This window comes from Saccostrea echinata, unplaced genomic scaffold (genome assembly GCF_033153115.1).
Source record: "Saccostrea echinata isolate AGI-Se365-2 ecotype Australia unplaced genomic scaffold, CSIRO_AGI_Sech_v1 ptg000027l, whole genome shotgun sequence".
Lineage (NCBI taxonomy): Eukaryota > Metazoa > Mollusca > Bivalvia > Ostreida > Ostreidae > Saccostrea > Saccostrea echinata.
The window spans coordinates 2,231,998-2,250,358 of NW_026889776.1; the positions used below are offsets into that span (position 1 = coordinate 2,231,998).

General features: G+C 33.1%; 1 protein-coding gene across 1 annotated transcript in view; it reads right to left on the reverse strand.

Annotated features, from left to right (window-relative positions):
* Positions 1-4,191: 4,191 nt before the first annotated feature.
* The window catches only part of LOC133193425 (AF4/FMR2 family member 4-like), a 35,776-nt gene continuing 21,606 nt past the window's right edge, over positions 4,192-18,361 (reverse strand). Inside the window, exons 10-20 of the mRNA XM_061329361.1 lie at positions 15,947-16,148; positions 14,349-15,529; positions 11,250-11,433; positions 10,757-10,908; positions 9,156-9,231; positions 8,820-8,956; positions 6,751-6,828; positions 6,168-6,261; positions 5,318-5,470; positions 4,888-5,071; positions 4,192-4,780 (exon numbers count right to left, since the gene is read on the reverse strand). Coding sequence (XP_061185345.1) covers positions 4,671-4,780; positions 4,888-5,071; positions 5,318-5,470; positions 6,168-6,261; positions 6,751-6,828; positions 8,820-8,956; positions 9,156-9,231; positions 10,757-10,908; positions 11,250-11,433; positions 14,349-15,529; positions 15,947-16,148 — 2,551 coding nt within the window. The 3' untranslated portion in view covers positions 4,192-4,670. The remainder of the gene's footprint in view (positions 4,781-4,887; positions 5,072-5,317; positions 5,471-6,167; positions 6,262-6,750; positions 6,829-8,819; positions 8,957-9,155; positions 9,232-10,756; positions 10,909-11,249; positions 11,434-14,348; positions 15,530-15,946; positions 16,149-18,361) is intronic.

Below are 18,361 nucleotides of genomic sequence, written 5' to 3' on the forward strand. Positions count from 1 at the left end.
GTAAGGGCCGAATCTGGCCCCTTATTTGATGTAAAAATCAAAACAGTTAAAATTGTGATAGTTTGTAGTTAAGAATTTAAAAAGATGCTCGTTTTAAAACCAGCACCAATTTTGATTCAAAGCTTACATGGAGGCCACAAGAGGGTGCATAAGTAGGACATATTCCCGAATTTCCTATATTCTGGTGGCATTTTGTCAAATTTGAGATACTTTTCACTTTGGGAAACATAGAGCACAAGCTTGCCTATCTGAGATTTTTATACATAAGATGCATCTGATACTAGTGTATGAAATATATAAATTTTGTAGACAGGCAAGCTTGTGCTCTGTTTTCCGAAATAAAATGTGCTGTAAAATCGATGAAAAATTGCATAAAAATGAGAAAATTCGGAAATTGACATATTTTCTGACCTTCCTGTGACTTCGGTGTATCCCATAACTTAGAACCAATACTCATTTTGTGGCAGGGGTGACAACAGGTTTTTATTGATAAACTGTTGCATCATTCTAAAAGACACCCCAAACCAGGGGCCAAAAAGGGGTCATAGCCTATCTTGTCCTTTGGCAGAAGAGTAAGTTCTATTACTATATTCATACAATCATGTTACCTGCTACTTGCCAAATGTTTAAAAGATATTGAAATATTGCAGAAATTTTAAGGGTTTTGGCTTTGATAGACCCACTCTGATAGACTTATTCTAGCTCCACATTAAGGTCACAACTTGATGGAAATACTCTCGCTACATTGTGATTAAAATTGTTAGCTCCACATGAAGGTCAGCACAAATTAAAAATTCAGTACCTCCCTTGCAAACTAATAAATTGTATGGAGAGTACTCTTGCTACACTGTGATTAAAATTGATTTGTCGAATGACTTGATGCATTTAATAAAGAACCTTGAGGGTGCAGCAACAACACAGAAGAAACAAGAAAATTCTGATTTCATCATTTGTGTCATTTTAATAATAAACAATAAATATTCATATATTTATAATTTGGCCTAATGATAAGTGATGACATACACATGTGGTAACAGTAAGCTATCCACAGACACAACCAGTCACAGAGCAGAGCGAGCTGGCCTGCCAACACTGAAGCAGACAGGGCAACATATAAAACATGGTACAACCTTGGTGGAACAGATCTTTCCACTAACTAGAGATTCAGGTACATGGATATTGAGAAAAAAATTAAAACATGACCTGAGAGGTTTTTTTTCTTCATATTCTTCTAGAGACATTCCATATAAAGAATATATAAGTTTAATGTATTTCCCAAGTAATTAGGACATGAAGGAAATTAAGCACTTATCACTTCACATAACAAATTTCAATAAATAAATAATTTGAAATTGACAGAGAAAATGATATGGCATGAAGATTTTTATCATACAATGTAGTACTTAATTTATATAATTTATAGTGCAACTAGTAAAAGTTTTTACACTTGGTTAAAACATTATGGCAATACTGACCGGTATTACATACCTCCAAAATGAAGCAAATTTTAGATTTTCATAAATGTAAAAAATAATGCTTTTTCTGCTTGAATTTCTATTTGTGACCATAACGTACATAATGTTCAAAGCCTGGAATGCATATAATTTTAGAATCATCCAATTAAAAACAGGATAGAAAAATTTTGATGTCATTCCCTGACATTTCATCTAGTTATATAGTCATTTAATTGCATCTAGTGGAATGAATTTGATGTAGGCATTGACTCAGAATTTTATGAAAAAATAATAATTAAATCTGTTGATTCAATCTCTCTATCCTACAAAATTAAGGCCACTGACTCAATCAGTGCATTGGGAATGCATTCAATGTCATCATATTGCCATCAAAAAACAGAGAACATTCATTAAACATACACATTGTACATGCAAAAAGTTTTTAAAAATGCTTCCACATTCCATACAAACAACAAATTTAAAATCGATAGTGAACATTTCAGCTTCATAACAAATATATATATATGTATATATGTAGCAGTGAAGCCCAAGTCACAGAATTGGGAACAAAAGTCATGTACTGCTGGAAATACCCAGATCTCGGACTCTCCAATCCGTGGTATCACATGAACAATATATATATCAATAAAATCTTGTCACAGTCTCAATGTCAACGTTACCTTTTCAATAAATATTGTCTCTACCATATTGCAAACAAAAGAATACCTTGTTTTTTTAAACATTAAAACATCTAAACACATATCACAGAGCAGCAAGGGTTTAGTGTCTTTCTGAACTTCAAAATTTCTATACAAGTGTTATAACTATTTGTAATTTACAAACATATTCCAAGAGAAACTTCTGTCAATCTTATTTTAAGAGGAAAAGAAAAAAACAATCAAAAACCATCCATTTCTTACAATGTAACCACCATGTATACATCTTTGTAACTATACCACTGTCCATCTGACGGATGTGTCATCCATTAACCTACTATACATATATATATAAATAGCATCATTTTTTATCACTCCAATAATTTAGAAAATTGTAGTTGTGATTGACTTAGCACTTATCTGTACACCACTGTTGTATACAGCACTCTTCCATAATGGCACCCAATTCGATTAACTTCTTGTGTGCACCCCCCCAACTTTTTTCTACACATAGTAGTACTCTTTTTGAAACAATAAAAAAAAATAGGAAGGCTTTCGGAAGAGTTTTTAAAAGAACATTCTCGGCTTTTTGCCAAGAGATTTCCTATTCTACTTAATATGTTTAAAAATTCATTTCCAGAATTCTAGTGAACATAACATAAATTTTCCATGGTGTAGCTTCACAGTGATTTTTTTTTAAAGGTTCATGCTTTACAAAACAAAGTCCTAAGAATACTTTTGGCTGATTTTTGATAGCTTCTGTCAGCATTGTTCTTCATCAAAAACCTATTACAAGAAACAATGCAGATTACTGAAATTCTTGTTAAGAAGGCCAACAGGTAGTAAGATTTTCAAGATGAGAACTGGTAATTTATTTTATTAATAGCTTTACTTTGTGCATCTATTTTAAGTACGCTGTTCTCTATGCTTCATGAGATCACTATTTGCACACACAATTATTAAATTATGTTATGAAATTTTATAAAATCAGAATACTGTATTTTGGAACTATCATTTAAAATTTGTAATTGAAATATTAATCACTCTAGAAGTTTGAAGTCTAAGTTGCTTTTACTGGCATTTTTGGCAGTTTTCCAAATTGTAATTTGGTACTGGAAGTCTTCATTTTATGGCAAATATACAGGATTCCTTCAAAAATTACACAGAATTCATGGTGCATAAATTTGACATCAAGAGTTTAAAAGTGGTATGGTGTAGGACTCTTTTGACTAGTTTATGGTATATAAAATGAATACTTTACACATCTTATAATTTAAAAAATAAATACTTTCAATTTGATTCAATCAACATTATCAAAAGTTCAAACAAAAGGCCCATAGGCCATAAAGGTCACCTGAGTATCAGCAGCAACTCTTCTGCAGCTTAACTAGAGTGTTAAATGAAGTAAACATGACTCTTGCTGAAGTACATAAACTTTACAAGCATTCAATCAGAAGTGAGGAGGAAGATATTCCAGTACATTTAAAGTTTGTTGGTCAGTTCTCTGGTAAAAAGGAATTTACACATTTTTTCAGAATCTGAACCCCACTCTGGCCTCACTAAATGATAATCAAGCTGGAATAATTATTGCTAATTATACACATTTTGTATGACATGCTCAGAAGTAAATAAAACCGACATTGATCTATGCTCTTTCTTTACTTAACCCCTACCTGCAGCTCAGAGTCAAAAACTTTACTAAATTTAGTATAGAATTCTCAGGTAAATGTGAAGGTAAAGATACCATTTTCCCAGTTAATTATTTCTAAATGTACCTGAAAATCACAATTCTCTTCTCCATCATGAATTGATGCAAACCAAATTGAGTCAGAACTGGTCTGAAGGTTTCAGAAAATTTAAGAATTCAACAAAAATTACAAATCATAGGTGACAACGCACACAGACAGATTGCAATAGGTCATTCAAGTGATTTTGATGACCTAAAAATCTAAAAAATTTCAAAGTATAAATTTGAATTAACTTCATGATCAATGCAGCATCACATGCATAAACAAATGGAATACATTAAAAAAGAAAAATGTCGCAACAATCCGAAGTCAATAATGAACTAATGTCCCCTTGCGTTTAGCTCTATCCTTATAGTAGAAACTTCCTTGGAAGACCAAAAAAGTGGAAATGCTTAGATGAACATATACTTGTTGTAAATTGCCTCTGTCAAATGTCAAAGTACTACATAATCTACCATTTATGCTATAAAGTTTTAGGTGTTGTCACACACAACTTATTTGCACTAGTTAAGATTTGAAACTCCTTCGTATTTTCTGTATCACATTTGGAGAAAGGCGACTATTCGCAAATTGATTGAAAGCACAATTGTGATATATATTTTGTCATGTTATAGCTGCCTTCACTTGGATGAATTCAAATCCACTTTTGACCCTTTCACCTTTGAGCACCAAATATTATGTCACTCCTTCCCTCCACCCTGTGGCTGGCCCCTTATAGAGAACACTGAGAATTGCTGAACACCCATCAAGAATGTTGACAACCACAGGTGAGCACCAGTCTATATAAAACTTGCTTCCTTCATGTATTTTTGTTAAGTGTCTTTTAACTTTTCTACAACTTTCTGAAGATAAGTGATTAAGTCTTGCATACTGCTTTGTATAGTCAGTGTTTCTGAGTTTTCTTCTAAATCATCAAAGAACCCTGTAAAAAAATAAAATTCAATCTTATTCTCCAACAATTCAAGTAAACATATAAAATTTTACTCATTCTGAAATTTTACACTTTTGTAATTTGAACTTTAACCTTACCTTTGACTTCCTGCATGATAATGTCAGCTTGATCCCAGAGGTCATGAGACTGTACAAGGTACCCAGTGGATGTGATGTATTGTTGTGTGATGGAATGTATGCGCTGTGGGTATGCAATGGTGGCCGGGGACATATGGACATTTCCATTGGGAAGTTTAGAGGGTGTGAGATCAGTACTACTGCCCTGTAAAGGTAAGAGAAAAAATAAAGAATTGCGTAAACTACTGCTTGAGAAACAATACATGCATTTTACAATTAATTTTAAATATTAAATGCATTGCAGCCTACTCCAAGACTTCTTTTATATTCAAAGCATATTATTTCAAACCCATCAAATTTTTTGCATTTTAGAATGAACCATGTTAATACATGTAAAGTCAAGTGTATTTTAAATCTGTGTGAAATACTGTCTCCTGCATATAAAACTCACCCTGGATTCCAGTGACCCTGTGCTGCCAGCTGGGGAAGGGGTAGGGGACATAGGGGAGGGGGTTCTGTTAGAGCGGTTGCTCCAGCTGTTCTGATGAGGTGAGGGGGCATGACTTATGGGAAGGCCTTGAGGTGGTGGCTTGCTTGCTGCAGTCTACAATATTAATTTCAATCAATTGTAATACCTTTACAGGTAGAAGCTGATGTGTTGATATTGATTTAACAACTGTGATCAGAAGACTGACAAAGTTATATAAGCTCCAATAGTGTGCTCATTTCAACAATCATGTCCTTTTGACCTTGACTTTTGATGGAGAGAGCCCTACATGTTTGTCTTCCTTAAACCTCATATACCTGTTTTGTAAATGAGTCTTTTGATCAAGAAAAACTTGATATATTGTATCAAATAAAGCTTTTTAACCTTAACCTAGATTAATTAATACTAAATTGCCATAACCTTTAACCATCTTCTATCTATGAAGTTAATATAATCTCATTTAAACAAAAATTATTTTAAAGTACAGTGCCACAAAAAAAAAATCAGTAGTATTGTCTTTTCTAACTTTTAATCAATTGAGCATAAAATCTATAGGGATCTTCCCTTAAATTCCCTAAGTTGTAAATAAGAAGTCATTTGCTTAAACTATCAACACGTTCTTTAGTTACTGTGTCACATAACAGTGATAACAGATGGATGAAAGAGCAGATAGATGATTGGACATCATGTTTATTATAAGGCACCCTCATAATTCAGGATTCTAAACATCTCAGTGAGGTTAAACCTAACATTTGTACATGTCTAAAAATGATCAACACAAGCAACTTTCCTCCTTGAGTACTGATTTACATACCTTGTTGTAATCCTCAATTGCTCTTTTAAGCTTCAAAGTATCATTCTTTTTCAGCTTGTACAATTTCAGATTCAACAATGACTGGATTCTCAAACTATAATACAAAATATCTTATAAAAGACAAAACTACAAGAGAAAAACAAGTATCACATATATACTAGTAATATAAGAAATGATCATGACAGACTTGAAATTATTAGTGAAAGAAAGCTGCAGAGGAAATTTAATGAAATGTTTCAAGCTTTAACATACTCTTCATTGCATTATTATTATTTGAAGTACACATTTACAAAAGTAAATTTTTTTCCTCATAGACATCTCCAATTGACATAATTCAAATAGGTATCTGAGTTTGAGATATATCTTTTTTTATCCATCTGCAAATTTTTAGTACATTAACAAAGACTTCTTTTTGGTTTTTTAATTTTTGAGTACTTCCAAGGCTATAACGTTTTGTCAGGCTTCTGTTTAGTACTCTGTGTAATTCATAGGGATTATTTTGGTAATTCTCATCAAATTTGTTTTTATTTTGTGGGATTTTTTAATCAATACTCATTTCAGGTAGAGTTGAAGTAATGGATACCTCAATACGGATATGATTTTCTCCTTGGTGGACAAGTTATTGTTTGACTCATGGCTTCCTCTCAAGCGGCTTATATGTCTGCAAAGAGAGGACCACAAATAAATCACATGACAACAAGTCATTATGACAAAGTATCATAAAACCTCAGTTATTGATTATCTAGGGATATCTCCATCTCTGAGTGCTGTACAACTGGAGCCCTCATGTTCTATCATGCTAACAACAAACACTGTCAAATGATAAATTACAGAACAATAAAGGAACATTCTTAAAAAGGAAATCAAATGAATTGTATATCACTTCTCTGGTCATTTTTATTCAATTGCATTCTATGCAATTATTTTAAAAATCATATGAAACATTTAAGGTTCATATCACAATATAAATGAATCCCTTTGTAAATAATTTCTTTTGTTCCATTCATGATGATTTGACTAAATACTGTATGTATTTCAATCTTTGATATCTATCATAAGTAAAATCTTGGTTAACATTTTGAATTATTTGCTGGATCAAGCACAATCTTTTTCTTTTTTTCTCTCTCAAGTCAAACCTTCATTTCTTTCCTACTACCACCATGATTTAACAGCACCTCTATTACACATAACCAGGTTTGACATTATATGTTCACAAGTTACTCTCTCATTTGTCAGACTTATGAGACTAGCTTGTTTCTGCCCTATCATTTGTCAGACTTATGAGACTAGCTTGTTTGTGCCCCTGTTTGTCAGACTTTTGAGACTAGCTCGTTTGTGCCCCTGTTTGTCAGACTTATGAGACTAGCTTGTTTGTGTCCCCAGTTGTCTGACTTACGAGACTAGCTTGTTTGTGTCCCATCATTTGTCAGACTTATGAGGCTAGCTTGTTTGTGTCCTACCATTTGTCAGACTTATGAGGCTAGCTTGTTTGTGTCCTACCATTTGTCAGACTTATGAGGCTAGCTTGTTTGTGTCCTACCATTTGTCAGACTTATGAGGCTAGCTTGTTTGTGTCCTACCATTTGTCAGACTTATGAGACTAGCTTGTTTGTGTCCCCAGTTGTCTGACTTATGAGACTAGCTTGTTTGTGTCCTACCATTTGTCACACTTATGAGGCTAGCTTGTTTGTGTCCTACCATTTGTCAGACTTATGAGACTAGCTTGTTTGTGTCCTACCATTTGTCAGACTTATGAGGCTAGCTTGTTTGTGTCCTACCATTTGTCACACTTATGAGACTAGCTTGTTTGTGTCCCCAGTTGTCTGACTTATGAGACTAGCTTGTTTGTGTCCCCAGTTGTCTGACTTATGAGACTAGCTTGTTTGTGTCCCCAGTTGTCTGACTTATGAGACTAGCTTGTTTGTGTCCCATCATTTGTCACACTTATGAGGCTAGCTTGCTTGTGTCCTACCATTTGTCACACCTATGAGGCTAGCTTGTTTGTGTCCTACCATTTGTCAGACTTATGAGGCTAGCTTGTTTGTGTCCCTGTTTGTCAGACTTATGAGACTAGCTTGTTTGTGTCCCGTCATTTGTCACACCTATGAGACTAGCTTGCTTGTGTCCTACCATTTGTCACACCTATGAGACTAGCTTGTTTGTGTCCTACCATTTGTCACACCTATGAGGCTAGCTTGTTTGTGTCCTACCATTTGTCACACCTATGAGGCTAGCTTGTTTGTGTCCTACCATTTGTCAGACTTATGAGGCTAGCTTGTTTGTGTCCCTGTTTGTCAGACTTATGAGACTAGCTTGTTTGTGTCCTATCATTTGTCACACCTATGAGACTAGCTTGTTTGTGACCCTGATTGTCAGACTTACAAGGCTAGCTTGTTTGTGTCCCTGTTTGTCAGACTTATGAGGCTAGCTTGCTTGTGTCCTACCATTTGTCACACTTATGAGACTAGCTTGTTTGTATCCCCGATTGTCAGACTGAAGAGACTAGCTTGTTTGTGCCCTTGTTTATCAGACTTATGAAACTAGCTTGCTTGTGTCCTATCATTTGTCAGACTCATGAGACTAGCTTGTTTGTGTACCTGTTTGTCAGACTTATGCAATTAATTTATTTGTGTCCCTATTTGTCAGACTTACGAGACTAGCTTGTTTGTGTCCCTGTACATGTTGAAAATCTTGACCTGTTCCACGTTGGTACGTTCCATGGCATACCCACACTGAATAAATGCTATAAATGACTCTAGGTATTTCATGGCTCTTTGCAGCTTATCACTCTGTAATAAAATAGATTGTTATTTCTCATTTTCATGCCTACGGCAAATTTTGAGGAAATAAAAACCATGACTACACAAGTCAATTCTGGGAAGATTGAACATTAAAAGATATTTTTGGCAAAACGTACTGGAGTTGTACTTTAATCCGTATTAATTTTACTTTTAGAATGGTTGGTATTGCTCTGAGGTACAAACTTACTGAGCTATTCATGTTGTCTGCCTGATGCTTGAGTTCTTTAGCAAGACGGAGGTAGGTATCTGGTGAAAGATTACACCTACAAAATACAGACAATATATGAAATGACACTAAAACAAGTTTTTCTTCGCTTTGATGTTGGGTTTTTAAATATTGTTTTCAGCATCCAAGATTTTCTGAATATTCAAATGAGGAATATTATGTGTTATAAGTACAAAAATTACAGGATTATGAGCAAGCTATAAAGCCAAACACACGGATGCAGCCAGAACTGGTGAGGTCATAGCTGTACTTTTCCAGTAATGTGTTGAAAAAATGACATTTTACCGAGCTTACGAGGTGCAGAAGGACTGTCTGGATGCTGAATCAATAAAGAAGCCTTAATTATCAAGTAATAGAACGTATTGACAAGACAAACATAAGCCATCTATCAGAGAAGCTACTGAGGTGTCATACTATCAGGCTTCCTTTAATTCTGATCACACAATTGATTTTCCTGCCCTGATTGCTCTCTACTACTTTACAGATTTCCCCTGACAGGTTGACTGTCTGAGCACAAACTGTCTGTATCCACTAGCTCCCAATCATTGCTAGATTATCAGTTTATTTTCTCAAGATACTTTACTGATCAAATGCAAAGAAAATTTTCTTTGAAGACAATACTTAACAATGACGGACCTAATTCATTTCTGCGATAGATTATTCATTCAAATTTTAAATTGAGGTAAAGTGACTTTTGGTGAGTTAAAATCAATAAAAAAATCATATGGTCATCGATGTAGATTTTTAATGGGGAACGTTTCAAACGTTGGCAATGAAAGTGGAGAATTCCTATAGGAAGTAATGGGAAATTGCCAGTGTAGGGTATAAGAGTGATCATTAAAACAAATTCTGCAATAGAATTTTTATTCATATTAAAGGACAGTGTTAACAATTTACCAGCAAATTATGCCAAAAAATAAATGGGTCATTGACGTAGATTTTTCAGGGGGGCATGTCAAACACAGAAGTAAGGCACATTTTGGGGGAAATTTTCAATGGAAATACCTTGGCCATATAAATCATTTATTTATAAAATCAACAAATGAATATAAATCGAAATATTTACATTTTTCAATTGAGAGGAAACATTTGAATATCTTTAAAAGAATTAAAAATGTATATTTTTTATCTTTTGCAATACATAATTAAGTCAATTTGATTCAAGGCATATGCGCGGTTTTCTGCGCAGTGGAGTGAAATTTCGAATTAGATCCGTTGTCCTTAATCATAGACAGATTGTCTATAAATACTCAAAATATATAGATATTGGATTTCATAAACTACCATTCTCTAGTCATGAGAAACAATTTATATAACAATCCCTTCTGGTTAAAATTTAACACTTTTAAGATTCACAAATATTAGACATCTTTAATTTGATGAAATTTTGCTATAATATATGAAAATGATTTTTGACTTCGCTCTTTACAGGGGTGTTTGTAAAAATTATCATTTAGACTGGATAAGTAGTTATCCCATTCAAATGTAAATTTCATAAGGGATGTGAAGAAGATTAAAAGTCATTATGCCTGAGAATGTAAGCTTTAACAGTTAAAACTCACCAGTCATCCATGGTTTTAGCTGACTTGCGGGTCTGGGGACTAGGTACATGGGCTACATCTCCCTCTCCCCCTCGAGAGTAACTGGTCATTTCCACTGAAGAAGGATACTGACCACTGTTCTCCGGACCATTTCCTGGAACCTCCAATTCCTCCTGTTATACAAAGACAGGACAATTTCTTAAATTCTTACAGTAGATATGGTAAAGTATACAATTTCTTTGGTATTTTGTTCATTTAAAAATTTTTACATTTTTTAGCATTAAATATATTTACTGTTGAATTCCCCCCTCCCATTATAAAAATAACAAATCAAGTAATTGACTAAAAAATTATTATGTTCTAAAAATAACTTTTTTAGAAGCAGATTTAACCATAAGGTTGCTCTTGATACTAGGTTTTATGACATTTTTTTGACATTTACTCTTAAAAGTACTTCAATATTATCACTGAATTTAACACTGATATAAAGTATACTTGTCAATCAATCAATCACCTTGTCATCCAACTGGTGGCCTGTCATGTCTGGTTCTGTGCTCTGGTTTTTGGTTTTCTTTGACTGTTTACTGGTGCTACTGAACTGACTAGAATTACTACTTGAACTGCTTCTTCGCTCTTTGCCCTCTGACCTCTGTGGGTGTTTCATGTCCCATTCATGGTCATTGGTGTGACTTATTCTCCTAAACATTAATGAAATGAATTATACCAGGGATATGCTTCAAACAATGCTTCTGGGTCTTTTTAAAGCCCATTAAGTTTAAATACTGCAAAATATCTACAAAGAACAAATCTTACATACTAAAATGTCACATTTGATAACATCAACAATTTGTTGATAAATTATTAACACATACATAATGATTACATCATACACATGATCAACATTTACACTGTATATATACAATATCAAAAGATTAAACATTTCTAAAAGCTAAAAAGGGTATTTGGGAAAACTAAGAAACAGAAATAATAAACTGTAACCTAGACATTGGAATCTAATTATCTTAAATTATATTTACATATTTTTAAAGGGTTAGAACATTTGTCATTGTAACCATTAAAATTGAATTAAGCATGCTAATGTGTTTAAATGTAACAGTTCAGATGACATGTGTTTTAAGGTATATAACCCACTACAGCAGTTTAAAAATACTTTGGTCCAAGGTCCAGGATCTTAAGTTTATGGGGCTGACTAGCTGGTTTTCACTTCCAATAGTCCATCATATTGGGCAGAAAAAAAAATATATGATGAAAAGCATAAAAATAAAACATTTTGAGAGGAGCCTGTACTTTTTGTTTTTTTCTGAGCTGGTTCACAAAGCACACTCTGAGTAGTAGTTTACTATAGTGTACAATTCACATCACCAAAATGTTTCAGGTATCAGGTTTGACACACCGCATTTCTGCAACTCAGTGTTATTGTTCCACAAAAAATACGTTAAATTCCATTTTTTTTTTTTTTTTAACAATTCTGCGAAATATATTGTATAACGATTCCACAAATATTTTCCCTGGATCACTGGCACACAAGTAAAATAAACATGAATTAAATTGTTCTTCAAATAAAAGAGTACAATTAGCAGGATAAAATACTGATAAATTAAAATAGCATTCTGTACCACTGCAAAAACATGTACGTATGAGTTAATATGATAATGCATAAAATATTGATTCTGACTTGATCATGTTACTTTTTGACAGACATGATTGATGCAAAATGACACCCTAGCTGTAGCATTAAATGAAATTCAACCCTGGAAATGTTGCGTTTTGTATATTTTGCATATTCTTTACTCAAAATGTCAAGACTGTGTTTGTCACTTTACATCACAAGCAGGTAACATAGCTATATTTTCTTTTGTGGAAATGTTTACAACAAAACTTTTTGAAGAAATGTAAAAAATAAAATTCCTCAAAATTTGCAGAAATGTAATACACCCATTGGGTTGACAGCTTGTTATAAAACAAGCCATGAGAGGAGATTTTTTTTTTTTGCCAATGGACTAGTAAATAAATATTATGGACTAGTGATTTTCACATGCTTAGTACCAGGTAGTCCTTGGACAAGTGAATGTTTGGGGAAAATTTAAACCAATAGGACCTAATTTTCTATTCTGTATATATTCATGTATATAATGCTCTGATATCTGGTATATATTGTACATTATATTGTACATAGAACCTCATGTACCAGTAATATAGTTTTGAGAGAATAAATTGAACTTGAACTTGATATCAATTTAAAGCAGTAGAAAAAGGATTTGACCAAAAGAAATTCTCAAAAATGTAGTTACCTATGTAGATTTATCAAAGAAGATTTCATTGAGGTTTATGGGGACAAGCCATTGTTTTTTAAATAAAAATTCAACTACTAAAAAGATAAAAAAAAAAATGCTTTGGTGGAAAGATGTATTCAATTATCAGGAATAGAATAACAATTAAAAATTACATTTTTACCAAATAATATTTAAAAAAAAAATTATTTATATTGATTAAAAACAGAGGTAGATAACTCTTCTAGAACAGGTCAATTAGGATCTCCACTTCTATATAAAATGATAATAATAATTGAGAATTATGTCTTAATTTACCGAGTATTCAACCAGTACATATCTGTTTAGCGTTATGTATTCAATTCCAATGAATCTGAGGCTATTAGGGATGGATTACCTTTAGTTAATATAACACTTTAGATGATAAATTTTCCCTCATAAATTTTACAGCAATCATTTTCTAGGCTTGTGAGATAATAATACATGTATACCTGATACACTGATAAAACACACATTGATTTTGTCTAGTGCTTATTTAATTAAAATCCAAACAAAAGGCCCTTAGATCTTTACTACCTAAGTGTAATGAATTTCTTACCCATAATTGGGACAGGAACTCTGGACTTGTTACAGTGCTAATAGAATCTTAATATCTAGAGCCCAGAGTTCTTTTTTGTTAACATTTCACAAATGTACAATATAAAATTTACATAGCTAATATACAAGTATACAGATTAACACAAAAGCCTACAATATGAGTAGATGCAGGTTGAGATTCAAGATATTGTCAGAAAAAATGTTGAGGGCACCAGCATCTTGATATGGGGCCTTTAAAATAGCAAACAGCTTCATCTGATCTGATCAATCTCTATCAAGACCTTAGTACATTTTCACTGTTACATTCAGCCCAAGGACTCACACCAACCATTGTTCTGCAATATTGTACACCATATCACAATGTGAAGACTTCAAGCTCAGCTTCAGTCCTTTGAGTTGCAATCATAAATTCTTAATTTCGCAGTTGTTTTCCTTATCAACTACTTCATTTCATGTGATTGTTAACATGAACGACATCACAATAATAAAATGATTTTAAAAAAAAACTAATGAAATAAAAAAATTAATTTAGATATAAGCCTTAGGTGATTATTTTTTTCATTTCACATTGCCATAAATGACACATACTGCATACAAGTTTTTTTTTCTTTTTTAGAATGCACTATATCCAATTAATATGCACACTTGTGTGATTAATAGCACTGCGACATGAAAATTTAGGAAATTAAAAAACATCAATGCATAAGAGATGTGTAAGCACTTACTCTCGAGAACTTCCTAAACTGTTTCTTTTGCTACTTCTTTTATCACTTCTAGCACGTTTTTTATCATTCTCAATGAAGTCCAAGTCTGATTTGCGTTTTGCACTGGTAATATCACCATTCATTGTCAGAGGCGAGTAATGCGATGAAAATGGCACTGGTATGGTATTATGTTGTGGGGATACTGGTTTAGGGCATTCGATGAGAACTTTGGAGTCTACAATATCGTCATCTATATCCATATCACTATCGCTGGCATTCTCCTCATGTTTGATATCTGAACACAACTCTTTCTCCTTATATTCTGAACACACTGTACTTGGGGAAGTATTGCATTTGACACTTGGTTTTGCTAAAGACAGGTTAAGATGAACAATAATGCTGGGTTTACCATTACTATTGTAAGTTAAACCTGGAATTGAAGGTTTGGGATTTGAATTTTCTGGAACATTAGGAATAGGTGACAAGGGAGGATTGACAGTGATTTGCTCTATAATATTCTTAATATCATCAAAGCTGTGGTTTTTCTTGTCATTATTTTCCTTATTCTCTTTGCTTTGTCTTCTATTGCTTGACTTTGTTTGGTCTCTCCTATCTTTGGTCTTCACTTTCTTTTCAGTAAAATTGTTTGGAATCACTCGATTTACAGACCCACCTGTCCCTTTGTCAAAATCTAACTTTTTCGTCACTTCTGACACAGATTCAACACTTTTCCTCAGTATTTCGGGAATAATTTCTTTCCCAGGAGTCACAGATTCCACATCTACCTCCTCATTTTCACTTTGCGATTCATCAGAAGATAAAACTGGCTCACTGAGTCTTTTCCTCCGCACTCGACTCTTAGAATCAGGTGTGGAAGTCTTGAGTTTTTCACTTGATGAAGTATGATTGCTGATTTTAGATGGAGGTGACTGATGTGCACTAAAACTGCTAAACGGTGATTTCTGTTGAGTAACTTTCTGTTTTGTCTGGAACACTGGTGACCAGTCATGCCCACCTGTATGGTCATCTATACGAGCCAACAGGTCATTTATCACCTGTTCATTGTCTTTTTCTGATGCTGTTGTATTTGGTTTGTCTGACAATTTGGAATTGTCATTGGAACTTGGAAGCTGAGAAATGGGAGATTCCACATTTGTTTTGATGAAGTTACTTAATGCCCAAGTGGAACACGTGGAACTTTTCTGGAACAGAACAAAGATTGTCAAAGATTTAATCGGATGTAACCATGAATTTCTGTCTAGTTTTCCAAAAGAAAAAAAAAAACAAGTGAAATACAGCATGAACACCATAACTTTAAACAAATCTCAAATATTACAAGTCAAAACAACCTGACATGAATGCAATCTTGAAGAATATAAAGCTAATGAAAGGAAAAATATTTTTTTTTTCATATCTTATACTTTTGATGAAAAAATATGAAAACCCAAGAATAAGATCATGAAACCTCAAGTTTAATTCACTAGATAGTGAAGTTATGCTTATCTAAAAATTGTTGATACTTAGTTGAAACCTGACATTCTTGTTGATGCCTTAGCTATATACTTGGTTTTATTATATAACTTTCAGCATGCCCCCCTTGAGTATATCCTGTCACTTACAGATGTATCAAGTCCTTTATCTGACAGTGAGGAATTTATTTTGGCAGGAGTTACTTTTTCTTCCTCCTCCTCCTCTTCGTCATCATCATCATCTTCATTATCATCACTTTTATCCTCCTCCTCTGAAGACTGACTTTCACTGTCAGATTCATTACTATCATCCTCATCCTCTGATGAACTACTTGAATCTCCAGAGTTCATCCTGAAAATAAGATTAATAAGGAATTTTACCTTAATATAAATCAGATATCATTATCCTTGTACTGTTTATTATTGATCCCTACCTGTCACATCATATGCTCCAACAAACAGGAAGTATACACACAGTTCAATACAAATGATTGATCTACTCTATCAACTATCAGTCTGATTATGCTCAGAGAACTAATACTTTTCTGCAGATATTGATTTTTTCAACATGTCTGCACAGTAACAACTTACATGTACTTAAGTTGGGTTTAAAGAATTGAAATTACTTTAAAATAAGGTGGAATAAATTATCACTAATAAATATCCATAAAAACATAAACTTATTCATGATACATGTACTATGCTTATCATCATGTCTGTTTGAATATATTGGATTTCTATTGAAGACAAAAATATCTAACCTGTTAGTTAGATAACACTGGCATCATACACCTACAACTTCCATGGATGAGGTGTTAAGTTCCAAAGTAACCAAATTAATTATGCAGTCATTTTAACATTTAATGAGAATGCAGAAGTGATTACCCATTTACCTGTGGGCTACATTTCTCTTTCCAATTGTGTGATTTTCTGAGAGGCTTTAGCCATAATGAATCAATTACTGATGATTTACCAATCCTGCTACAATTATTTTTTTGCAGCAGGCCAGTGTCTGAATCTGGCAGTGAAGGCAATCAATAGCTAGTGGAAATACAAATATACTCTCCGTTTACAAGATTATTTACAAGAAACTTAAGATAACAGGATATCTATTCAGTTTTACTGCCATAAAACATAGCAATGCGGAGTCTGCATTCATTAGTAGAAACCATGTTGTTTTTCTGAGTCTGCTCCGATCAACAAGTACTTCCTTTACAAGGTTAGGCCAGATTAGCTCAGTGACTAAATATATCATATGCAGCACATTAAATCCACAATTCATCAAGAAATAATAGGCTGCAATTGCCTGTCATTCTAAAGACAATGAATTAATGCTGCCAATGATGAATCCTCTGTACTAGGTTGTGCGAGATAAAAGCACAAAGAGAGAAAAGAAAACAAGATAACATTTAACACCCAAACAAAATCTAGTGACCTAAGAATGAAAACATTACCTGTTAAGAGTTTCTACTTTAAATAACACATCTGTCTGGGTCCACCTGAATTGGGCTCCCAAATCACTAAGTCTGATCTTAACCTAACACAAAATCTTGTAATGGGAGTTGTTTTCTACAGGGTCATAACATCAATCAATTTAGAATAAACTGCAATGCACTGAGGCAAGCTTGCCAACCATGAAACAACTGTATGTTGAGAGAGTGAACAATCAATAGATATTTTTATAGCTTTAGATATTATTCCTCATTTTCTTTTGTTATTCTGATCTAATAACCCAGTAGCTATTCAATTTTTGGCAAAATAATTGCTTCATTCACCTATTCAATAAATAAGAATTAAATATAAATACCAGGATTGATTTTAATTTGGAATGTGAAACACCCAAAGTGGTAATAAGAATTGAAAGAGATACTTGGTTGATCAAGCATTAAATATAAACTCTATACATCTTCATTCAATATACACTTGACGAGAGTGATAACCCTTAAAAGTGCAATTAAAGAAGCTGGCCTTGAGTGACATAAAGCACTTTTTTAGATTGGCAAAAATTGATTATTAAAAAAAAAAACCTTTAAGTTACCTATATACGTATATGAAATTTTGATAAACTATATTCATGTATTGATCCTGTAAATTTTTTTTTTAATATTTTTTTTACATGGGTATCAACTTTCTGTTTTAAATTAAACATTTTAAAAAGAATCATAAAAAAAATAATATAGTTATCATAAGACATGAGAGATAATCATTTGATGTCGTTGAATACATCAACTACACCCAATACACTATGTCTTGAATTACAGCCATTTCTGCTAAGATTGAAAGTCATTTTAAATGGACCATCAAACTGGCTGCCATCAAACTTAGATAACACCTTCATCCTTATCTCTGACCTGTAAGAACTTCAATAAATGTTCTAAAATAAATCTTATCTCATTACTAAAACTGCAAGTCATGTTTTCCCATTTTTTGTACGTGTTTGGTTTAAGGGAGAACACAGATTGATTCCTTTGTTCTTAAGATGAAATTCTATTAATAACAATTTCATGCACAGGAGGAGTAGATGGCACAGACTAGTTGCTCTATAACAGACAGTGCAGGGTTTGT